Genomic DNA, 26,107 nt, shown 5'->3' with positions numbered 1-26,107 from the left:
CAAAAAAACACAACGGATTACCATAACTTCTCTAGCTACGTAAGAAAGCTTAGGAAGAGCCAACTGTCGGCTAATTTGGCTTATGTTGATTAAGCATCGTATTGATGCTTGAGACATCATTGTTAGCCAGTGCGACTTCTCTAGTAGCTGATTTCGTTTTAAATTTAACGCTCTATAAAATATAAATTATACATCACATATTGCACAAAACGCGAAGCAAACACTTGAAGCGCCTGCTTCGTACAGCTTTTAGCAAGCATTTCTTACTCTGACAGATAAAGTTCATATCCTTGCGTCACATCCCTGCAACTCGTTTACACGGATGTCGGATATATTCGACTTTAACATCGATCAAATCAACAGGCAAATGAAATGGGAGTCTGTTCATGCATTCATTCACAAAAGCGGATGTCAGTGGGAAAAATGGAATTTACAATAAACTGTATTCGTTTTGCACTGTAAATTAAAAGCACCATATAGGTTTTGACTGTTATTTACCACTTAAATTTTAAACACTTTTTTTAAACTTTATTATGAGTTGGTGATCAACAACTAACGTAGGACAACCTTGTAGTCTGTCATTCAGTTTTCTTGTGTGCAAGCTGCTACAAGTCAACTGCATAAAACCGTTGCTTATAGTTGTTTTTATAGACATTCCGCCAATAGCCTATTTGTTAACAACTACGTCTAAAGACACCCAACACGATTATGGGAATGACCAAAACCTGCCCAGATATTACATGGATTTTTTTGGTAAATCTTAGTATTAAAGGGTAAAAAAGGCCTGTGTCTTGTTTTTGTAATTAACGACAAAACATACAAAACGACCGCGTCACGTGCGTGGCATTTTAATTACATTTACCACCGCGAGTAATAAGTTATATTTGGATCTTTGTAGCAATGAATGAGCTATACTTAACTATTGGCCTTTCTGGTGTCTCTCTCCAACCGGAATCCAAGCGATGTGACGTCTTTAATATTGTCACATTTGATCTAAAACAGGGGTTCTTAAACTGGGGTCCATGGACCCCTTTGGGGTACGTGTACTAGTTTTAGGGGGTCCATGAAGGCCAAATCGAAATATCAGTGAATATTTTAGAAGTAATCAATTTTTCAAAGTAAGAGGTTTATTAAAAATAAACGTTTTTGTACTGAATGCATTTAAACTCCATTTTATTTAAATCATCAGAATATTTCTGAAAGTCTATTTGATCGTAGCGTCAATTCATGGCGTCAGTTTTGAGAATTTCTTGCCTTCCGTGGTCCACAGGCAGCAACATATTATTTTAGGGGTCGCGACAAAAAAAGGTTTAAGAACCCCTGCTCTAAAGGTAAAAATATTAGCTGTACGGCATTTCTTGTGTTAATGATTTAGAAGACGTTTTCATAGGTTTTTTGTGCATAGTGTTGACAAAAAATTTTCGGCGACAAAACAGTTAATTTCTTAACGAGCTACTAACACGCTCGCTGATTAAACGTGGGTATTTAGAACTCATAAAATTGTGCAACGTATTTGTATTACAAAACAAATCGAGCAATGCATGTCAAACAAACGTGTTTTAAATACGTCCATGGTAGCTTTCCATAGTTTTCGTTGGGATAAAAACTACTAATTATATTTAAGCATTGCATACATGAAGGAATTAAAAGTCGCACCAACATATAGCCATTGGACATGGAAGTGACACAATATGACAGGTAAATCGTTATTAACTTTGACATCATTGTTACATGACATTGACATGCGTCAAGGTATAAAACTAATGCAACATCCCACATCGGTCGATGCCTGAACGAACATAAACCTGTAAATAACAATTAAAAACAGTACATTAAAATAAAAGCGTGTTGTCAATGGTTTACCACTATATCTTTTTTTTTTTTTTTTTTATCTTTTTTAGTTAAATGACGACTTTTTTCAAATTTTTCAGGTTTATAAAAGGAATATGACCCCTATTCTGTACAGATTATTTGTATGTCAATAAAAACGTGTTTATAAAAAATTAATCCAAAGTTGGGTAACTAATTCCAACAAAACTGTCCAAGTGGTAAAAAGCTTACGTTAATCTATGTACAACATCCCTAAACCTCATCCAGATCAGTTCGAATAAATCAACATATTTGTAATTCTGCTAATAACTTGGCTTAGGAGGCCAGTGTAAAAATTTAGCCCCACACTTTCTGCATAGAATATTTTGGTCTGTAAATACACCGCTTAGTATGCATGGTCCTAGAATTAGGCCAAACGGCTCTTACAATCCGTAAAACTTATTCAGCTAAAAAACTAAATATATATGCATATATAACAATTTATACTAGATAGATCATGAGACATTTTTAGATAACGAACCATATAAATAACACGACGTGTAGTGGACAAGCAGCTCCTACCATAACTCCATAGACGATACTTCTTCATTTTTTAGCTCACTGTTGTATTGTATTTTAGCTCACTGTTATATTGTATGAAAGCTTCACTCATTTTGACAACGACATGATGGCTGGATTTTATTTTCAATAACCCGTATTTCAACGGCAAATATAGGTATCATTTTGCCTGGATGTGAATTTTACTTTTGGCTATTGTCCTTCCTATCGTTCTTATTCGAAACACAGGCGCAAGCCATAAGGCTTGAGATCTGAAGCACTTTATAAAGAGTTTTTTTTTACAAAGAAACAGTTGCTACTGTTATGCCATCTAATCCTAACAAAACAGCTTGTTTTCGATTATTACAACAAATTAGAGAAACATTTGGACAGTAAGACACGTGCCAAAATGGAGTTATGCAACTTTGAGGTAGTAACCCATAAAGGTGGCGTATGTTAGTCTTTCTAAAGAACTGAGAACTATAACCTATTTCCAGAACTTTCCAAAAATAAGCAGAGCCTGGAAAGCGGTGTCATGACACATTTTCGACCGAAATAGGTATAAAACACCATACAACCCAAAACCGCAACTAAAGCTCTTTGATTTTTGTTAAGCGCGTAAAACCTCACCCAAAGGTGGATTTCCCAGAAATCAATTTTAGCACATCTAAAACGAGAAAAATACAACAGTACGCCTACACTGGGAAAGCCGGGCGTCTTTAAAGGTCAATGCACTAACGGTTCAAGTGGAATCTCCTCATAGATATCCTTATTTTTACCAGACGTTTTAAACAAAGTAAAATATCACTGGGCGGAGTCTCAACTCTCAATATACCCTCCCCTTCCCAACCACACAAAAACCAACCGATGCCCTTTCAATGCAACTGATGTAGACAATTCGCGGGTAAGCCGTTTCCAGGTATGCACCGCACCTGATTCTGCGTATTGATCCGCAACAATTTCGCCAAGGATTCGAGCTAACCTGACTCGACAATACAACGGGGATGACGCAACCTTTTCGACCCCTTCACAATCCCTTGTGGCTGTTCATTTTTGGCAAAACGAGGAAGTGGCTTTTTCGGCTCAGACCACGTGTGGGTTGACTGGAAATTGACCGAGGCGCGGTATAGAAACACCAATCTGAGCATATATCATGCTGCTATTTCTGTGGCCCCTTGTGGTTTTATTTAACCTCACAGTACCCCTTTCCGTGCGTTAGGTATTATATAAACGCTGCTTTTAAGTTTTTGGAACAGTAAATCACCACACGTCAAAACACTAAATTCCACACCATATCAGATTAACGACAACCATTGCATGATGGCGTGTGGTAGTAATGCCCCAACTTTTAGCTTACAAGTCGAGGGAACCCTTGGTGTGTCATCAGCGCAGTGCGTATTGGTCATCTTTCTTGCGGTCAAACGGTCAAGCAGCAGGAAACGCGTACTTAAATTAACCGTTAAACCATTGTCATTTCCACGCCTGTCAACGGATGCTTATAGCACGTAGAATGTCAAACTGCCTACTTTAAACACGATAAACTTAAACGGAATACAACCGCGCAATCTAAAGCGTTTTAACTAAGTTTTATGCTTTACAGTTCAAACTTAAAGTAATGTCACAATAAAACTAAAAAAACAGAATTCTGACAGAGCTAAAATAACATTACGACAATATAAAAAAACGTGAAAACCTCAAAGGATGGCCGTTAAACAATCGAAGGATGGTTACCTTAATCAAAATTAATCATTTATTTGTGATTGGGCACTTTTAGGACAGTTCGAACTCTTTCGCCAGTTAGCTCACGGCAAGACAATACCACACTTGCAATTCAATCTTTTCGGCCAGTGGTTCTTAACCTGGCGTCCACGAAACAGTTTTATGGGGACCGTGAGGGAGATGTTGAGTTAATAATGTTCCTAATTGGAAAACACGTTACTACATTATAACTGTCCATTCTATTTAAAAACTGTCCCTTACTGATTTGGGGAATAAACTACAGCTTTCAAAATCACCATTTTGCTCTGCCGATTGTCCTTCAGTTTATAATGGACCATGGATCATCCAAAAAGACTTTTTAATCATCTGCTTACACACAATCGGTCGTATTTTGGGGCAAAAACGTTATTTTTCGTTCCAACAATTCAAGAACTGGTCCGGTCACCTAACAAAAACTGAATGACATTGTACCACGAGTAGTTTCAATTTCGGCTTAACAATTCAAGTCTAAATGCGTCATTGCGCTTTATATGGTTCCCAACCCAACGGGGAAAACTCTTGATTCACAAGATGCTAATATTAGACGCGAATTGGGTTTGACCTTTCCGTGTGATCGAAAATGAAAAAGAAGCGGTCATAGAACCTTATTTTACAAATCTATGAGTTTGCGTGACGTGAATATACTCTTTGACTTGTCGTCTTCAGAATATTCATTGTTACACAAAATATTACAAAGCTGTTGAATTCTTCAGTAAAACAGTAATTCGCTTATAATTAGGTCAATATAGTCGAAAATCGCATCATTAGTTACAGCTCTACAATGTCATTTATTTAACTCGTGAAAACGGCCTTCGTTCAAAGATCTCTATACAACCTCTTTTGCTTCACTGCTATTAAAAAGGTTTCCAGTAATATTTTTTTGTTTTTTCCCACTGCAAACATGGCATTCAGCAATCATTTTTAACCAAATTACAATGTTTGTTAAAAAAATGTTTTCTCTATTTTAGCCCCCTAAAAAATCAAAACACAACGCCGAGCAAATAAACGAGTCAAACTTAGCAATCCGGAACCAATTACGCGCACCATTGACTTCCAAGACCAACTCCACTGTGGCATTCACCAGTACTTCGCAACCGGTGTGCCGCGAGACCATTTCAGGTGTCTGGAGGCTTGTTACTTGCGTTTTTTAATGGTAAACTATGATATAATCAGTATAGAATTAACACGAAAAAATATACGCGAAAATCAGGCAGTTTGGCTGTAGTCAATAATCCCGGTGTAACGTTATGAACTTCCGGCAATATTTACAGCCTTTTTTAAAACCTATGTCACATTCAGTCGCCAAAAAACATATTTCAAAATCCCCTATAGTTATTTTACCAAACTCAACTACGAGGTGATTAACGGGTCTAAACTATATGTAACACTGTTTTTTTTTATATTTATACCAAAGCGAAAAAGGCGACTGTATACACTCATGGTCAAACCTATGAAATACTACTGCAATTTTTAGGTATTTCTGTCTGTTACCGTATTGCCTCTGTGCGCTTTGTTTTAAACTAACCAAGGCTGTCAGTGCGGAAAACGAAGCAAAGCACTATTAAGCATAATGGTCAAGTTTCGTTTCCCGAGTGCTGTTTAAAAGCCCCCAATGTCCAGTGATCCGCTATCGTAAGGAATTACAAGATATTTTAGGTCTTTAGTAAGACCGTAAAACCGCAAATTAAAATATAAGTTTTAATACGTATTTTTTGTGCCTTTGACGCATTAAACTAATCTATTAAACGCTCTATTACTTGATCACGGGTCTTTTATCGATTGACATATATTTTGTTGTTGTGCCGACGAATTTCCATAGCTCTGTTAGTGTGTCGCAAGTGAAAAAGGTTGAGGAGCAATTGGCATACACACACGTAAACATCGTAACTGTTGTCAAATCGCACAGCGAAACAACTTCAGCAAACTATTGATACGGAAGCCGTAATCGTTGGTCATAAAGCAACTTCCGAGGGGCTAGATCACAGATGTTATTAAACACATATGTTTGTGTGTGTCTTTCATCAACTGCAGCAAACATCTTTACATGTAAACCATACACGACACACATCGAGTACATCGAGTCGCACATACATCGAGTTAAAAACTGCGCTGTCGTGCGACTTCATGAAGGCGGATTCACGGTTTGCCATCATCTGCCTAAGCTCAAAAGGTTAAACAGATTTCGTTAAGTGGATGTTTTTATCACCCTATTTAACGTAAAAGAAAAGGTTATTGACAAAGAGGCGTCGCAAGTTAATTAGCGATTTTCTTTAAATTTCTGAATATATAAAAATAAGTCATTTCCAAAAAATAAAGAAAAGTAGTTGTGACCCATAGTTTGACCAACAACAAAGCTTAAAATCCAGCAAGTTCGAAAATATTTAGCCTTACGCAACACATGCAAAATAGTGTTGGCCACTATCTATAATTGTATACAATACAATATCTTGGCAACATACAAACTATATACCAATTGAATTTCTATTCGATCAGCCCGCCAAACAAATCCAATCTAGTTATTTTATTTTATAGTCGTACCGTATAACTTGGGCACATTTGCACAAGCGAGTTATTAAAAACGCTTCGAAAGCGCAAATTATCCGCCCCTCGTCGTGTAAGCTGGTCTGCACACAGTTAAACTGAGACCAGGTATTTTGCGCGAAACAACGCACGACAATAGATCGAAAAAGTCCGATTTTATTTTAGAACGAGGCTAAAACTGGCCAGCTATAGAGGTGACCTATTGAAATGCGGCGATCACGTGCGCGCACCGAGACTTGGCATTTATGACGAAACAAAGCAGGTTTCCGGCCTTGCTACAGCGCCGCGGCAAGCAAGGTCGCGTCGACATCGCAATGCAAACGATTCCAAAACTTTCTGCAACAAAACTGTATCGATCAGCAGTTTATTGTTTATACAAAAGGAGCCAACCAATTTGGATTACAAAACTTCAAATGTTAATAGCGGTATTAAACGATTATTGCTCGCAATTAAACCATGGCAAAATTCATAGTAGGAAATTAAACCATTGAAAAATTCACCGTAAGTTGTATTAGCACTTCATAAAGCAAAGCTTCTATAACATTCTGTAGTGCATTTTTATGCTGACTTTGACAGTGTACATTGTCCTTCAAACAGAAGAAAAAAGCTGCACTGCGAAAACATGCTGCAATAATTTTGACACGCCCTGATCTTGTCCCTATAATAACCTCTTTAGATTAAAACGGCAAACGTTATTGGTGGTATTAAACAATTATTACTGGTAATTAAACCAGAGAAAAGTACACAGTAGGCTAGTTGTATTAGCATTTCATAAAGCGCAAAGCTTCTATATATTCTGTAATTCATTTTTAATATTCTGTAATGCATTTTTATACTGACTTAGGCAGTATTCATAGTCGCACAAACGGCAGAAAAAATGCACTGCGAAAGCATACGCCAACTTATTATGCCTTATCTAGAATGTAGATTCTATTCTAGATGGAAACTAACCTACACTGGTCTGCATAAATCAATAGTCCTACCTGCAGAATGCAGTGTCGCAATGCGGCTGCAAAATCGAATATAACTATACGAGTCGCATGACGCAATAACCTACCTGCCTTCGTTATCTATCCAGTGACACAGAGAAGGCTAAAAGCGATCTGGTCACAAGCACAGCTGACTGTGGTCCGCCCACATAACAGAGTGGCAAACGTGTATCGCTGGTCGTAGTTGGTCACAATTTTAGAAGTTGCACGATGGACGTCCGCCGCAAGTTTACACAGAACTTCCCATACACGAGATAGCCACCTAATTTCTGTTCAAGCGAATACAGTTCATCACAGGGGGCACATACAGGCAAACGGGTAGGAAAGTTTAGAAAAAGATTTTGAAACGGCGGAAGAAACCAACAAATATGGTGAAATACTGATAAAACAGGTCTCGGAAATTCCGTCATGTAAACGCAGACATATAGGTGTGCTTTCTGGGACATATTAAACGCCCTGGCAGACATTGACTAAAATTTGCCAAAAATAGGCGTTAACACGAAACTGTCTTTTGAGCAAAGTCGTTCAAGGAGGCAGCAAGCCAATCCCAGGGGGTATCCGTGAGTCACTCGAAAAAGTCCCAGGAATCGGAGGAATTATACCTAATTGGAAGTCTCGCGCTTTATCAGCTCACAAGGCCGCTTCGAAAGGCGGTCGGCTCCCTTTTGTCGCCGAATGCCATTTTGCACACAGCAATAACAACGAGCAGTTGTGTGTTGTCAACATGAATACGCAATACGGCGAAGGGCAGACCTGGACAAACTACGGCTCGCCGAGCAATATAATCCGGCCCTACAGTAGAATATTAACATGTTTTTCTTCATTTTGGAATATTTTATTCAATACTCACTCTTGTAAGGCATGTCCTCACCTATTCCTATTTGTTCCAGCTTGTCTAAGCAAGGATATTTAAAGAATCTTTTGAAAGGAATCACACGTAGTAATATGTGTATTTGAGATACCCTTTTCTGACACGGACCGCCGAATCATTTTCTGATTCTCATGCGGCCCGCTCTCAAAAATAATTACCCACCCCTGGCCCAAAGGGGTTAACATAACTCAGACAAGCAGTTGAAGGAGCCGGGCGCTGATAAAAGTGGCCAAGTTGACCAGTGAAGGGTCGATGCTTTCGGCACGGATCAGGGCAGGTTCCGCCCGGCTCAATATCCGCTCATGAATAATGCACCTACTCGTCTCCGGTCGGTGTCTTTATCGCGTTGACGAGCCAGGGCAGCGACCCACAGCGCAGTCGCTACATAAATAGCCCTGTCCGCCTTCCTTGCTAAGATTGGATGCTGCTTAGCTGGTGAGCGTGCACCAATCCAACAGTTTACCCATCTACAAGAGTCCACGCCAACGTGAATACCATGATTTTCATCGTTTTGACTGTTACTTTGTTCCACATTATTTTCAACGTTGCTGCGTCTTTTTCTCTCCCTATTCGTGTTCCTTTAGATTAGAGTGCGAACAATGACAAATTACAGAAAATCGATTGAACAGTAAACTATATACGGGTTTATTGGATTAGTTAAGGCCAGAGCAAGACAGCAGATTTTGAGCTGTAACATATCATTGGGCGTGGTACACTCAAGATTAAGCAGCCCAGAAAACGCCATACATTTTGTGTCAGTTATCGACCGCAATGGGATAACGTTATTTCCCTCGTTTCTAACACTGGATTTAAAACCACATACAAAAAGCCAAAATCCGTATTGTGGCAGTTTGTTTAAAATATACCGCAGATTTTTTGAAACACCAGCCCGTCATACTGTTTTTCTGTTATAAGCATGAAACTCACGGTAATTAAAAAATTGACTTAAAAATTGTGTACGATTACAGCTGTCTAACTCTAACTGAATAGTACTGTTTCCCAAATTTACACTGGAAACCACACGCTTCGACTATAAAGTACAAAAATTAAAACCCACGAGACAACTAACAGAAAGCTGACGAGTCGAAACTGCGACATAAACCTTTTTTGAGGCGTTGGCTCAAATGTAGCAAGTTTAGTACAGCAATGCCTTAACTGCGTGCTGACTTTAACTGTCCCTCACAAATCACAAATAGTATGGGACCTGTTCCCAACAACAACATAAAACACAGCACGTGTTATTGCGTCAACAAAGTAATCAATTTTGATAGCATTGCGTCAGAAGAACACCCATCAGAACTTCTTGACGCTCTTAGTTTAGTAAATGAAGTACCAGCGAAAACAAAATTGTCTTCTCAGTGACGAAATTTTCTTAAATTGCAAATACTTAGCACGTAGCGGTTTTGGAGTAAACTGCGGGTTCGTTATTTAGGTGTTAGATACTTTTGTTTGATCTGAATGACCGCGCATAAAGTATGTAATATAAACTACGCGGCTGCGTTTTTAAACAAGACAACATTATATTATTCCAGATCAGGAGTTCGGCATTTGTCGTTTGCATGGGTCCATTAGCGATTATATATTGATTTGGGTAATGCTAATGTTTTTTATACCATAATAAGTATTTCGCAGCACACATTTTACAGAACAACAATAGTAACTTTACTATCATTATTCTTAACACACGACAAACGATATGTAAAAAGAATTGAATAGTATATCAAGTTTGTTTTAGCGTGTTCAAGTCTTAAATGTTTGAACGTATCCGTAACACGAATGACTTATTTTCCACAACTACTAAAAGTTTCGAGGCACACTTAACAATCTCTCGAGGGGCACTCACTAGTGTTGCGCACTGCTGCAGAACACAGTTTAAGAATCACTGATTTATTTACTAAATCAATTAAATTACTTTGTTAGCCGACTAACACAGCCTCTGGAAATGACTATGGCTATTTACCTGTCTCGCTTTGAGACGATACACCTATTAGTACTAATACATTCATTTAAATTCAAAACTACTTATTGCGGGTAAAATTGCCTCTTCTTTTCGCGAATGCCATTATGACTAACTCACAGCCGAATATTCACCTGTCACCCTACGACTTGAACGTCGTCCTTGAATCTAAGTTTGCGAGCATTCGTGCCATTATGCGTTACCGCGCAAATTGACCTGTTTTTTTAACAAAAAAATAAGGCCAACAACGTAAAACAAGCAACGCTGCATCATAACGTCTGCACAATACAGCAGGTTGTCGTTTCCGCCTTACACACTCCATGGGCCGCCTCTTTCCTTTACGTGAGCATTTGTGATTTGCACGCAAAAGGCTCTGCAAGCGCCAGTTACATTACACGCTTGGCCTGGGCGCCGATCCGAGCCAATAAATCAGCTATTGTTTCCCGTTAGAAGCTTTTCTCAAGTACCTCGCTGGCAACCTAGAGTACTGCTAAACGCGCGCTGCTTTGTAGCTGCAAAAAATCTTTGCATCCCACTCACTTTGTAAGAGGCGTAAGTACCAATCTGGTACGAAAGCCTTCACTAGTGTTCTTTTGCGAAAAAATGCTACACGAACGTCTCACATTAGCAATCCAGTCTGGCAAACTTAGTGCTTAAATGTCTAGTTACTGCAATTGACCTAAATCATGTAGAAAAAGTTCTGTTTTAAAAGCTGCCGTCTACATGTTTTCCCATTAACTGGATTGATGTGCTATCGACACCAATCCCGTCATTCGGAAATAGTGAAGTAAATTGTGCAAGATGACTGCAAACAAGCGTTTTCGCATAAACTGTGGCGTTAGGAATCCCAATGCAGGCTAATTGAGCAACACTTGCACTAATGTAGTCATGCATAAGTTTCAGCAGAGTGATGAATAATTACTTGACGTGTCAAAGCTTGTCGCTATCTAAAGTGCCTGTAGTTAAGCCTACTGATTTACTTGCTGTCTAAACTTATGCAACAGGCTATACTGTACTTCTCACTTGACCTACGTATGACGCAAAACGTCTGTTGCGTCACAAATAACTTTTACGAGAGTGTGCGTTAGAGCGTGTAACGCGGGAATGTGTAAAACAGCTTTAAACGCTTCGTTAAACTTGCACTGGAAAGTCGTTACTATTCGTTACCGAACAAGTTATATTTCTCTTTGTAGCAAGCGTGTACTGTACAACCAAAAGCGACGTGTATAATGGATGGTAAGACCCCTAATAAAGCAGATTTTTAAAACTACACAGATGTAGAAATAACATAATGAATAAACATAAAATAACTTATTTGTAGTGATTGTACAACAATCGTTAGTTACTTGGATGATTTAAGTGCTTGGTGGATTTTTAGGTACCAAAATTGTCGAACAATCATTATAAATATTAAGCGACACACATATAATTTAATAATATCCCTTAAATTGAGAGCGTTCATGCCTAAATAAGCTGTGTAGTTTAAAAGTGACTTTTTTATTGATTGCAAATTAAATTGCCAGATCGATGCTATAAAAATTTTGTATTTAGCAAAGTAGCGATTTTTGCAATAATATATATCCGGTACTACTAGCATAAAACCAAAAATAAGAACTACGAGTGTTGCAGACTACAAAGTAAGTTAGCAAAATAGAATGTTTAAAACGGTAAATAATATTTGATAATTAGTAAAACTGTATTAGTACCAGTATTTATTTTATATTGCCTAAAACCAGTAATAAAATTAAGCCGAATCGTTTCGGATTTGCGTTACGGTAAAACTTTTTGCAGGTATACGTCGTACCGGTAAAAGTGTTGCTTTTTTACTAGGCTTTGTCTCTTTTTCACCAGGCCGTCCCGCCATCTTTTGATTGTATTTAAACCAATATTTCAGTTGCATATTTGTGCACTACATTGAACGATAACCTCAGGTTACTTGTTATAGGCGTCCTGATTTAACGTAACTCTGTGACGTTATCTCTCAAGATTTTCATGCGTTCAAGGAGAAAACTGTCCACCTGTCCGGTCAGAAATTATAAGCACTGCATCTACCTCTTTTAGTTTGGAAAAAAACACAATGTAACATTTTTTCAATGTATGCTATTTATTTTATTTCAATATTAATATTAAACATCAATAAATGTACCATGACCAACTTCACCACATGTTTTCACACGGAACAGTAATTGAATAAAAAAACCTACACAGAAATTAAGCGATAAATTAAGCAATTTTTATATGATTTAAGGCCAGACTTAGCTGTAAACAACGAGATTTTAATTTACTTATATTAAGGACTCAGTATTACTAACACTAACTATGCAACACACCTATTTTTGCAAAATGGACAGGTATCACGCAAAGGTATCACGCAAGCTCTAATACTTTTATGTAAACAACATATTACACAAATATTATTTAAAATGTTTTTCCCACAGAAAAAATACACTCGAACGACCAGGCCCAACAGAACAAAGTAGCCTAAACCAAACCAAACCGAATCTCCGAATCCATAGATCTGTTTCTTTACGGATACCCAAATACAAATATTGTCAAAATTTTCACAGAATTCCGACTACATCCTGGGCCCATTTTAAGCTATAACGCTTCTTCCCGGAGCAATTGTTTCTGCTCATCGCGAATATTTTTGGCACTTTTGAAAAAACAAACAATGCAGCCGCAGCGCAACGTCGCTACCAGGCGGATTAGCGAAACAACAAAAATATACGCGCTTGGAAATCAAGTGCGACGGGCGTCGTCGGGCCAAACGCCTTCCTGTAGCGATAGCGTCTGCAAAGTTTCCGGGTCAATGACGTTTGCCGATGCCGCCTGGTCTAGCGTCATCTGGCGGTTGGTGAGCGGGTCGGTGATGGTGATCTTGCGATGACGGAAGGTGCCCTTCAGCTTCAGGTCGGTGGTGGGAGCGCGATCGACGATCGGGAGAAGACGCATTCCTCCTCCGTGACGCTTCTTGTTTCTGACGCAGCGCTTCATTAGCTCCGCGTAGGTCGTGTTCTCGCCTGCAACATAGTAACCATTTTGCTCAGCCTCGGCAACGTAAAACTACTCTAAAAGTCGTTTTGGCTGCGATTTTTTAACGTTAGAGGTACAGTTTTGAGACACAAAGTGTAAGGCCTGAATCGGAAGGATGCCGTCTGATTGCTTACAAAGCATCTTCTCGAGGACCGTTATAGAAGAATAGCTTGTCTTGAGTGCATTTGCTAAACGTCATATTAGAATCAAATTAGGAAATGCTATATTGCCCTGAACGCGATTGACCGAATAGGTAATTGAAACGTTGGCACCTTAATAAAATTTCGCCGAAAGAGTAATTTTACAATTATAAGAAATGCTTACTAGAATCAAATTAAGACCATTTTTATACTTTCCTACATCCTTTTTTCAATTTTAGGTTCTTCGTTTAAATCCGAAATTGTATTTTTTTGTGAAAAAATCGAGATGCGTCCTTTCGCTGTTACTTATATAAACAGTTTGCCGAATTTTCTGTCAACAATCTTAAAACAATTTCTCACCACTGGTAGGGTCGTAGTAGCCCTTTAAATCTGCGTTGGACGTCGTAAGAATGTCAGCCATTCTGTAGTCGAAGAGTCCGCGCTCCAGGGCAAGAGACGTTGGGATGCGGTAGCCCGCTTCAGGATCAATCACTCCTCCGGTGGCGAGCTGCGCCTCCAACATCCGGACTCCGTGAATCTCGATCACGATGCCCTTCTTCATTGCCTCGAATAGCGATATGAGCTTATTGGTTCCAGGCTCAGTGAAGCCATGAACAGCCTGCTCTGCGTTTTGTAGGGCGGCTGCAAACTCCTGGTCCACCAAGCCGATGCTGACTGCACGATTTACGGACATCTTCTTCCCGGATGCAGGGTCGATTATGCTTCCGGTGGCCGCCTGGGCTTCGAGGAGCTCAAGAGCAGTGCCTTTGCGCAACAAGCCGTCTTTAACCGCCTGACAGATGCTCAGCACCTTGTGCGTCGCCTTGTTCAGCACTCCAGCGATTGGCTCCTCGCCGACCAGGAATGGCTGCAGGACGTCGCGAAGCTCTTCTTTGCTCAGCCTCCCTCCGCGAAACGCGTCCAAAATCGGGCGCTCAACTAGGCCGGCGTCGATCAGGTCCTGTAGCGTGACTTTGCGTCTAAAAGCGCTCCGGAAAGTGAGCAAATCGGGCTGGTAGTGCGTGTCGATAGCGCGCGGCTTCTCCTCGATGTAGAGGAAGCGCAGGCCAGTGTCCAGGTCGCGAATACACTTGGCCAGCAGGTCGCCGTAGCTCAGCTTCGACTGCGTGCCGGGATCGAAGAAATCCATCAGCTCGTCGGGCGTCTTCAGCGCTTGGGCCATCTCGTCGTCGACCAAACCCTTCTGCTGTGCGGCGTCCAGCGCGTACCTGGCGCCGGTCCACGGGTCAATAACGCCGCCAGTGGCCACCTGGGATTCCAGCAGCCGCATGCCTTGCGCTTTGGGGAAGATTCCCCTCCGCATGGCCTCGCTCAGGCAAACCGTCTCGTTGGTGCGTGGGTCCAGGTAGCCGTAGTAAGCGCCTTCTGCAGCTATCAGCGTCTGCCTATAGTGCTCGTCGACAAGGCCGAGGTCTATTGCGCCCTGCACCGAAAGCTTAACGCCGTTGCGTGGGTTCACTACGCTCCCGGTTGCAGCCTGCGCCTCCAGCAGGAAGAGCGCCGTCTTCTTCGGGATCAGGCCCTTCTTCGTCGCCTGGCAGATCGTGAGCTTCTCGCCTGACGTCACGTTGATGACACCGGCCACCGCCTCATCTGACGTCACGAGCTCGTCGGACTCGTCATCGGAGGGTAGGGAGGACGGCCGGAAACCGATAGGCTGCAAACGATAAGAGTTGCGTTAGCCGTTGGAAATGCCAGGAGTATGCTTGCACGAATTTGTGCGGAAAGAATGAAGCAAGACTAGTTGAAGCTGGTAACATAGGTAAACGTTTATTTTTTTGGCTTTTTGCAAATACGTTATAGCCAGCAATAGTGTAGTTAAAAAATAATCGTGATTTAAGATACCGGCCAGATTGCGTAAGCACTCGTTTTTTTATTTTATAGGAGCCATCCAATAGAAGAACTTTAATTTGCTTTAAATGTCATTTTTGAACATAAGGAGTTTTTGAAAATCTCAAAAAGGTCGAAGGTTACAGTGATTTAGAGCATACCACAAGGTGAAACTTTACTATTCAAACAAGATAGTCATATACATAATTTATATAGTCTAAATAAATTATATTGTTCGTAAAAACACTCGACGGTATTACAATACCTTGGGTGGAGCAGCAAAATAGCTTTCGGAGTTCTCTTCCGGCACGTCGTACCTCCGGATCACCTTGATGCCGTCATCCTGAGTCTGGTTATGCGAGAAGCTCCTCAGAGGCTCGTCCGACCCATCTTCTGATGATGATGTGCACTCTCCGTCGCCTCCCAGAGATCTTCCGTTAAGGATGACTTTGTGGGCGTTGTCGGATCCGCGCTGGATGCGAAGCGACAGAGTGATGCCTCCTCCGACGTCGATGGAGCGGACTCGGGAAGACGAAGAAGACACTCGCTCTGTGTATTTAATTTTGCTCATTTTTTGAATTAAATAGCGTTTGCACTGACAGCTCAAATTTAGGCCTAAATTTTGGACGTAAAGCGTTGAATCTTTGAGATTTGGCCCTATTGTATAAATAAAGTATCGGCTCGCCAAAATGCCTTATTTGCTGGATCAGGGTTTCTTAAACTATTCAACGAGGACAACTGAAAAATAGTTTGCCTGGACCAGGGTCGGCATGCAATTGTTCAAGGATGGTGTAAAAACAAGTAGAAACCTGCAGTTTTAGGTCAAACGTGTGCAATTATACACTAAAATCGAGCCAAAATATATTGAAGGAGGGTCAAAACGTTTTTTCAGTTAGCCTCTTGAAAAATAAATTTATTTAAAACTATAAGGTTTAAATTATGACTCATTGATTGCCAAAACGAGTCCACATACCCTCAAGGGGTGAATGGACTTCAGTTAAGGAACGCCTGTGCTAAATTTATTATTGCCAGGACGTGTATTTTGAAGTTCATTGCAGTGCTTTTCTAAAAACAATCAAGATACCCCCATGCGTTCGTTTGCCTCACTGACTTGTTAGTTCTATAATTGATTTATTTGAACAACTGACTTGACTGGAACTTCTTTGTGCGTGTCCTCGTCCAGTACTGAGTTAGTAAATCGTATTGTATGTACCGTTAAGAAGTTATTCCTGCAATAATAAGTTTTTATTTCCTGTTGCAAAGAGATGCTGTAGTGTAGGCAGCTATTTAAAATAATAAGAATCTAATCACGACAATTTTAATGACTAATTATTTTGAGAAAATAGCTTTTGGTATTCGTAATTTTAGGAACTACTAACCTCTAACTTGAGTAATTAGTGACGTGCAATTTAACAAATTGAGTTAAAAATGAAGTTGGGAAAACTCGAACTTACCTAAACTTGTCGGAGGTGATTCGACTGGAATCAAGACCTCTTGGGGTTTTTCCACCTCGAAATCACTTGTTTCCTTTTCAGCTTCGGGATCAACTTCAATCACCACATCATCGCTCTTTCGTTCTTCATCAGTTTCAGAAGAAGAAGAACTGGGATCGTTGGAGGACGAACTGCTGGAGGACGTACTTGGATGCCTTGAAATCACAGGAGAAGATGGTGCCTCCATGACAGAGACTTCCTCCTCTTTTTCTACAATTGGCTCTTTAGTTTTATCTTCCTCGACCCTTTCTTGTTCTGATTCTGAGGAGGATTCTTTTTCTTGGACTTCCTCTTGTATTTCGTTAAGTTCCGGTTCTTCTTCGGAGCTTTCCTCCTCTTCCGACGAGGACTCGGATTCGGAAGATGATGTCTCCTTTTCGCATTCAGAAGGAGGGCTTGAAGATGCTCTAGGAGCTGGGACCTTAAAATGAGAAAAACACAATGTCAGAAAGGAAAGCAAATAGAATTATACTTTTTGCGTTGTTTTTCCACTTTTATTTAATACGCAATGGATATCGCAGATATTCAGCCTTAACTTTGTGCGGAAATTCACTGCCAAGATTAACGTGAAATGACAACCAGGTGTTTTCATGTCTCTGATTTATACTAATGGATACTAATCTGACCCAATTATACAACCAGCTTGCAAAGCAATATTATATTTTAGACAATTGTTTCCGGTTTATGAATTAAAGCTATTTTTGGGTTCAGTTTAGACCGTGCTTTGGTTTGCATGTTTCGGGATTCTAGGGGATTCTAGGTAGCCTTTGCTAATGTCAAACGTTTAAGTTATAAACATTATACAAGTAATGAATTGTATCGATGTGCAACTATGAATTTGCTGTTATTTAACACGAACCACTATACTTACCGGCTTTTCCACTTCAGGCTCTTCTTCTTTTTTGGTTTCGTTCTCGATGACGACGTTATTTATCGCTGTTTAAAAACAATATTCACATTAGGCTCACTTGTTACATTTGCTCATCTAGTCAAATAACCAAAACAATTTAGTTAAATTAAACAGCTACCTGGCATTGTGGCTATACTATTTGCAAATCAACTAAAAGTAAATCCTACTCACGTGGCACTGTAACAGTTTCTTTTGCTTCATAGGTTCCAGTCGGTATTTCGCTTTTGTTATTTGCGCCACCTAAAAACAACCAAGTATTATTCAAGGCCGCTACAATACAATTCTGTCTGTTAACCAATGATGTCTCAGTTGTCGATATCCTGTTCAGTATTTTGAACAGTTTTAGGCATGAGCCTTGAGCATCTTACATAAGATAATTTTGACGCGTTAAGGGAATTTCACAATATGTAAAAAAACACACACACAATTCGGATAAAACGTGATTCGCTTATAAAGCATACTAGTGTACCCTTGCCGTTCAAAATCTGCGTGTAGCAAAAGCCCTAAACTTTAGGAAGAACTTTGTCGAAAGAAAATTAACTCGCATTTGGCAAGTAAATGTTTCGACCTTTTTTGAATTGGGCTTTCTGTCTCTTTTCCAGCTGTCGTATTTTTCTGGCGCTCTTTTCGTTCTTTTCCTCAAGAAGCCTGATATCGCGATGGAGCTGAGCCTTTTCGCGTACCTCGGCGCGATTCTGCCTCTTCAAGTTCTTTAGGCTCTGTTCGACGGTGGCATCCACTAGAGATACGAGGGTCCGTGAGACGACGTCGCCAGTCTTCTCGGTCAAGGCCCCAGTGAGAGGACCCTCTTCTAGGCTCCTTTTCATAGCGTTGTACAAGTCATTGCGCCAATCCTGTTTCTTCTGGTTACGATTCGGCGCAGAATTCATATCATTTTTAAGGAGTGGCCTTTGACCGCTCTCTCTCTCATCAAGAGTTTTTAATTCGGTTCTAGCATCAAACAGCTCAAACACCTTTTTGCGTTGAATGGGATTGCTGTACAATAATTTAACGTTTTAAGTAGAGCGACAAAGCAGCAAAAAAAAAAGACCAGTCGTAGCTCATATGTCTGGTGAGTTTCAAAACCCATTTTCCTGACTAAAACTTACCACTAAATCATTTTTTAAGATAAAGTTGCGACATATTTAGCTGGTATAGAAACGTACATTGTTACACCTCAACTAATGCAAAACGTAAACAAGATCATATAGCTACATCTCCTTATACGCTACTAATTCCATTTACAGCAGTATTTCTGTGAAAATATTTTAAAAGCATAAAACTCATGTAACCACTTGAATTTAGCCTGATATAATGTACACTTTTCAACACCTTGTCTTCCTATATTTGTTTAGTGACCTTTCACTAGGTAAACGATGTCCTTGACTTCAGAAAAATTGTTCCTATCTATACCTATACCCTAAATTAGAAATAGCAGAAAACTTGGGTCGGCTTAAAAATCACTCTTCTACTACACAAATCGCCTTAAAATCCCTTTTTTAATAACATGTTCTGCAAACGTATACTTAATGCGCACTTAGTGATTGTTTTTAAAGATGCAATGACTGTTGGTCGAAAGTCGAGTAAAAATTTAATAAGAATTGAAATACAAACCTTCTGCCCGGCTGGCGATTTGTATTGACAGAGGTCGTCCAGCAATTTATTTTCAGACGCCTCGGGCGTTCTGCAATCTATAATCGCGTACATCAGATCTAACTATGTGCAATCGCAATAGAGATTGCGAGTTCGATAACCTCCGATCCTTAAGTGAACCTGAATGTACAGTTTTCATGCACAAGCGACACTTCCAGAAGCCTAGGCCAATTGAACACATTATATCGTTTGAGAATTTTTTCATAGTTTTAACTTAAGTAAATACGATTCCGCTAAGTGTCGCCACAACACAATTTTAGGATTCAATAATTAATCCAAACTAATAGAAGTTTTTTGCAGCAATCTGGGACATGTTACAGCCTTACAGGTATAACTAGAACAAGTTATTGTATTTTAATTTAGTTTTATTAATTGGACAAATGACAGCGGTTTTTATATATTTGAAATTGACAAATATGCATTACTGATGGACAACGGGTTCTGTTTTATCATCAGTTTATTTGTATAAATATGGTCTACTTACAGTTTTAAACATTTAATCGCCATTCCTATTACAAAACATAAGCAAAGCAAGCTCAAGCTGGTATTGTCAATAGACATGTGGGTACAAACATTAGCAAAGTATACAACGTTTTATTTCAAACAGCAGTATTTTGCGAAGGTTTTAATGTGACGTAAATAACAATTTGTAACAGAGAACGTTTGTATCGGGCTACTGGCTCAAGTCAGTTTAACTAAAATGAGGTGGGGGTGGGAGAAAACGTCATAATTACGTTGAGAACTGCCGTGTAGCTGACAATTAGACACGTTCGCGTTCACATTGTTATCTCATTGGTCAAAAAGCACCTCCACAGAGGATTTATGAAACCCAAACGCTGAATTGTTTATAGACGTCACAATCGTATTTTCTGCTGTCATGTTACTGCTGAAGTCATGATCCGGCCTAATGGAAATAATGGCTCTAACTTTGTGAAGGATTTTTTACCTTCTGCTGCTGTGGGATTATTATCTTTCCACAAAGAAACGAACTGTTTTCCGTTTTCGATATCCGAGTTGATTTCAAGTAGTCAAAAACAGTTTTAAAATAAATAACTACCTGTGAGAAACCAAATATAACGTCACAAAAAATCTTAGGATAGGCTTACAGGTAAAAAGTGTATTGTATAAAACAAAACATATTTTGTTATACAATTGATTGAATGTTCAATCCAACATTCAGTACACAAATTAACCTACTCTTCCTGATGTTAAAACTCTTGGTGAAATGGACGTTAAAATAATATTTAAATAAAAATGCAAATTTGTTAGCGACCGATTTTCTTTGATGAACAGATTTGACGTTTAAAGAAAAATAACGTTTAAAGATAAATGTATTTTTTTTTGTTTCGTCCGCGAGGTGTTCTATCACTTCAAAACTCCTCCCTTCCCCAAACGAAAGGTTTTGCGCTGTTAAGTTGTCATTACAGCAATTGTTTGTATCGTCAAACAATGGCAGCACCGCCTGTAATTTTAAAGGTCGTAAACTTTGCCACTGCGCCCCCGCCCATTATGGCAATCTCCTTTTGGCATATTACAGTTCAGATTTCAGAACCGCCATTCCCCCCTTTATAACTAATACCTACATTGTTCAATATAGTTTCTTCCATAAACATAACACTACGTTTATTCGTTACATAATGCCGCATATTTTATAGAAAGAACTTTTGAGTTATGAATTAGGAATTGTTTAACAGTTGCGGTACAATTAAAACACTAGAACAGTGGTCCTTGACCAGAGTTCGCCGAACCCTTGGGGTTCGACACAGCTATTTTAAGGGTTCGGTGAGAACGTCCTCTGAAATATAAATGCTGTTATTTCAAGCTAACTTCGAATCTCCTTTAAATGCCAAGGTGTCATGTAACGTTATTAATTGAAAGTTTGGCCAATTTAACCTAGATAAATGCAAGTTTATAATTCGAATATGCCCAGTTTCAGCTGCTAGGAGGAAGAAACGAATACTGAGCGAAAAGTAGGGGTTCAACGAAAGCTTGCAGAATGATATAGGGGTTCGACAGGTTGCCAAAAGTTAAGAACCACTGCACTAGAACGGCAATTTTCGACACATTAACCATTGCCAAAGCCAATTATCGTTTACTAAAAACAAAAAGTGTTTTTTTTCTTACGCATGTGATGACTTCGCCACAGAAGGTAGGCAATGACAGTGATGATAACCACAAGCTCCACGGAAAGAATTACAACGGCGGCCAGAATTCCTGGCGACATTGCGATGGCCATCTTGGGAGGCTTTTCGTTGCCTCGATTTGTTTTATATCTCAAAACAGTTTTTGCAGTTTGCAAGATTCCGATCGGACACTTTTAGCCTTAAGCGACTGAACTAATGTAATCTTTCAGTCAGGCAGAATGCATATTTCAGCATGAAAGTTATCGTTTTTCGGGAAAACTTAACCTTAAGCGACCTGTAAAGCACAAAAATATTATCATTATTTCCAAATTAAGGAAGGATACATTCTGCAAAGTGTGTCTTGTCTGACCATTTATAAGTATTGACGAGAATCGCAATAAACACCTGTCAATGTCCTCAACAAACACACTTTTTACTTATATTCAATATCTAACAACTCAAAAACACACAAACGGCATGGTAACTTAAAGTATATTGTGTAAGTAGTAGAACTTTTTTTTCTTGCTATAGTAAAGAAACATTTCGCCTGTTATAATTTTACAACAGGGCAAATGTAAAATGTTATGGGACAGCGTCTAACAAGTGGATCTTTTCTACTTGTCGACCAATTTCTCCCACTCTGCAAAGCATTATTTCATGCAATTTAGTGACTGCATCATGGCATCGTCCAGCTGAAACCTGTAATTCGCTGTATATCAAGGTTTTTATCGTATTAATTTCTAACAGGAGTCAGAAAGTAAGGAATCCTGAAATACCCTAACAAGCCTTTGCGAAAACCGAGTATATATCATCAAACTCGAAATTTTTTAACACCTAGTAGCTATTAATAATCCTCATTTTTGATATTATTTTTCTATAATCTTCATCTATGCATTTTCACACTGCGCAAAAAGCCTGTCTCTGTATATAACAGAAATTTGCCACCTTTTAAAATCCAAGTTCTTATAATCGCTTTCCTATACAGTTGTGCAAGTCAATATTCATAAAAAAGTGTGCTATTCAGCATTTCACTCAGTATAGTCTCTTCTCTACAATCATTCTCTAACCAGCAGTTCGGTAAGGAAAATCGAACAACCATCATGATTCAGCCTATGATTACCTCCCACTATCAAGTTCTCAATGTTTTAAGGCTACGAAATGTGCTACGATATGATAGCATGTAATCACGAGGTTAAATGCAGCTGAACCTATCGTCAAACAGCTCCGTTTCGGTAAATGGTGGTTTTCTACGTGCGACCAGTAACTAATTACACGTAACTGCGGGTCTTACGGTAATTCCACTCAGTGTTCATTATTCGTTCCACTCAGTGGTCATTATGGGGAATACACGTCCGGCTTTGTAACGAAACAACAAAATGATAAGTTGAGACTTGGCAAACTCACTTCACCGCAATCTCAATACAAACTGAAATACTCTATTAGGATCAGTAAAAACAGTCAGCACGTGTGTTATCCTATGTTCAACTAAATTTGTTTATTTCACCAGAGATCTGGCCTAGATAAATGCGTTCACGCTTTGCAATTCTATACGACTGAAACAGTTTCTGAAGCATTTTACTCGGAAGTATCCGAGATGCTTTACTACACAATAAAGGTCACTTTATTGATGGCCTACTTGGCAGCAGCACTTAAACAGCAGTATATCAAAACAAAACTTTTCGTAAAAGATTTAGTCACAAACGATTGTTGGCGACACGTCAAAAACGATTTTACCTCGTTTCGCAACTCTTAGATGATTTGCGCACCAGCTAACAGCCCTCGACAGTTTATTTATCGAGTTTGAAACGGCCCTTCATCACTTCTATTTCTGACAAGCAACAAACAGAAACAATAAATAACAGGGGTCGGTGTTATCAGTGTGGGTTTTTGAGAGATCGTCGTGCAGTTAAAACAAAGTCAAGTCATCTTACGTAAAACAGTTCAGATCATCATGCGTAAAATCGATTTGAAAGACCACTGGGCGATTTCGTTTAACATCAAAGACACTTTCTATAGTGGATTTTTAATATTTAAGTTAAATATGGGAAGGTAAATCGACAAAGATTCCTTTATCAGATATTTTCTAATACTTTCGCTGGCGACTGTTTATAACGACTGGTGACTTTTTATGCATTATTTAAAAAATAATATTTTAGTAATCATATATTGTTTTCCATAAACCAATTGCGATATCAAACCTCATATATTTGGTTGCCACATATTTCAAACCATTACTTCTCCTGCGACACACACTTTCATGGTTTTACGTAAGAAAAAAGTCTCCAAATTCGCATATAGTCATACAACCTTTCGACAAAACGATTTTACAGCTTTACTGCCTGGAACTGAAGCGATATTAAAACAGTAATGATGTGTTAATCAGCTGATGCGCAAGGCGCCATCGTTTCACTCGCCTGGACGACTTTTCGAGCGCCCTTAGGCCAATTAAATCGAACCGGCCCGGCGACTTTAAACAAGGCCATGAGGTGTCGTCGACCGCAAAAGAAAACAATTAACTCTAATCAGACGTCGCCTGGCTCGCAATGCTGAGAACCTTGTCAGGTGTTTACCCCCCACGAAGCCATGATGATGCTGAAAAGACAACAGCAAAATATATCAACAATATAGGACGCTAAAAACATAGATCTGCTCATGTTGTTTAAAATCTAAAAAAACACACGAAATAAATAGTAAACGCTTTATGCTTTGACAGGCATCAGTTTCGGTAAGTGGTTATTCCCTATTCAGTTGGAGAACGTATATGTATTTAAATAACATGGCAGGCCCTAAAAAACTGTGAATACCATAAAGCTCTTCGTTTCTTTGAATGTTTTTAAAATATTTTTATGCATAAAGATGTTGTGTCCTTCCGTTTGACATAAAATAATTCCTCTTCATATCTGAACTACCAAAATGTTAGCTAAACTTACGAACACCAGTTTAAACTAAAGAAGTAAGACTTGGAAATGAATCTTACAGTTTAGACAGACAATTTTGAACGGAATTTCATGATCACCACTTGGTTAATTAAAAAAAAACGTTTTTTGTTGGTTATTACAGTGTGAAACTTTGTTTTTCACTAATAAAAGATATAACAACCTACTTTATACTTAAGATAATCTCATTGTTTCCGACTGAAACCGGAACCAATAATGGCAAACTGACTTAGAAAACAATAAAATATACTTTTTCTTAATCTAGAAACCTCTTTAGTATAACGTCATTTGAAGCCTTATAAATGTTATCTACCCACGTATACGTTGCTGGGTCGTATGGGCGACGTACTTTGCCAGATGAACAGACATTGGCTCTCGTATGTTTTCAAGGCGTGATTGAGAGGAGCGTGGGCAGCCAAATAGGCATATTGAGGCAACAAGATAGCCTTGAGCAAAACGTGTTTGTTGGGCGATAAACAAGCATCTGTGAATCAGTAGGCGATGCAAAATTACAAAACCTGCTCCTACAAAATCTGCCATGGAAGTTTTTGCTGACCTGTTCTTCGGTTGTCGCATAATAATCGCTTTGAGGTTAAAGCACCGACCTCTCTCGAACGTGAAAAGGTTGCTACAACCTAAACGCGAGTAACACGCTTGAAAAACGCACGCTTAAATGGGACATGTTAACACCGGAACTGATGGGAATTAGAGAATTGTTAATTTATAGGTGGCAATCTAAGGTAGTTTTTTTTCGACCCATCAGTTTGTCTACATTTATCAGTCGAACAGTTTGTTGTGTTAAGTTCCATAAATGCTATTCGTAATATACATCGCATCATCCAAATGACATGCATTTCCCAACCATAAAGTACGAACGTCGAACAGTGATGTTCAGATTGCATGACGCGTCGTATCGCAAACGTGAACGCATGACGAACTGTGTATGTAACATATACTTATAAATATAAAGCCACATACCTGTAGCGAACATTTGCGCAGCGCAAAAGGCCATACTCACCTGTAACTAGGCGCCAACTCATTATATCCCACCGTTCCCTGGCAACTAATGAACACCTGTAAGCTACATGTTTATCGTTAATGGCCACTACTATTTATCGTCACCGCGTAGAACGCCAGTCGAAAGCTGTGAATTAATTTATTTTATTGTATAGATACAATACACTTTTTCAGATCTGTCAAATGATGTTAAATTGGTGGAATTAATGGCCATTTCGCCGTTGCGATGTTTCGACAGGCATCTTATCAAAAATTAGCAGACTCAAGTTGAGAATTTGTAAAGCTTTTAAACTATAACAAAACCGATAGTAAAATGCGAAGCCATAAAGTGAATTTGTCGACTCTCAGTAGTCATTATGCTATTATATAGGTAGGCCTACTGTAACGTTCGAACTTCGCTCAATATGTGTTTTTACTTTAAACCACGTGATGTCAAAACAATAGTCATGACGAGTTTGAGAAAAACAT

The 26,107-nt window shown here is 39.2% G+C and overlaps 2 protein-coding genes across 2 annotated transcripts; both read right to left on the bottom strand.

The window, feature by feature from the left end:
- Window positions 1-12,584: 12,584 nt before the first annotated feature.
- LOC146139916 (uncharacterized) lies at window positions 12,585-21,976 on the bottom strand. The gene is made up of 7 exons (XM_083391424.1): window positions 21,688-21,976; window positions 18,082-18,150; window positions 17,872-17,936; window positions 16,962-17,421; window positions 15,773-16,056; window positions 14,017-15,334; window positions 12,585-13,503 (listed from the first exon to the last, which is right to left on the bottom strand). Exons 1-7 carry the CDS (start codon window positions 21,797-21,799, stop codon window positions 13,223-13,225), a joined length of 2,589 nt encoding a protein of 862 aa, XP_083247550.1. The 5' UTR covers window positions 21,800-21,976; the 3' UTR covers window positions 12,585-13,222.
- On the bottom strand, window positions 18,382-20,893 carry LOC146139917 (uncharacterized). Its single transcript, XM_083391425.1, has one exon. It carries the CDS (start codon window positions 18,798-18,800, stop codon window positions 18,447-18,449), a length of 354 nt encoding a protein of 117 aa, XP_083247551.1. The 5' UTR covers window positions 18,801-20,893; the 3' UTR covers window positions 18,382-18,446.
- Window positions 21,977-26,107: the final 4,131 nt, after the last annotated feature.

The sequence above is a fragment of the Ascidiella aspersa genome, chromosome 6 (assembly GCF_963924565.1).
Source record: "Ascidiella aspersa chromosome 6, kaAscAspe10.2, whole genome shotgun sequence".
NCBI lineage: Eukaryota > Metazoa > Chordata > Ascidiacea > Phlebobranchia > Ascidiidae > Ascidiella > Ascidiella aspersa.
This window is presented reverse-complemented; position numbering and strand designations above follow the sequence as displayed.

What these genes read in the sequence shown, in the direction of transcription:
- LOC146139917 (XM_083391425.1), bottom strand. Translation starts at nt 18,800, where the DNA reads ATGAATTCTGCGCCGAATCGTAACCAGAAGAAACAGGATTGGCGCAAT.
- LOC146139916 (XM_083391424.1), bottom strand. Translation starts at nt 21,799, where the DNA reads ATGGCCATCGCAATGTCGCCAGGAATTCTGGCCGCCGTTGTAATTCTT. An exon ending in AGAAACTGTTACAGTGCCAC is followed by an intron (nt 17,937 to 18,081) that starts GTGAGTAGGATT and finishes GTTTTTAAACAG; the next exon opens with CGATAAATAACGTCGTCATC. An exon ending in ATCACCTCCGACAAGTTTAG is followed by an intron (nt 16,057 to 16,961) that starts GTAAGTTCGAGT and finishes TTAAATACACAG; the next exon opens with AGCGAGTGTCTTCTTCGTCT.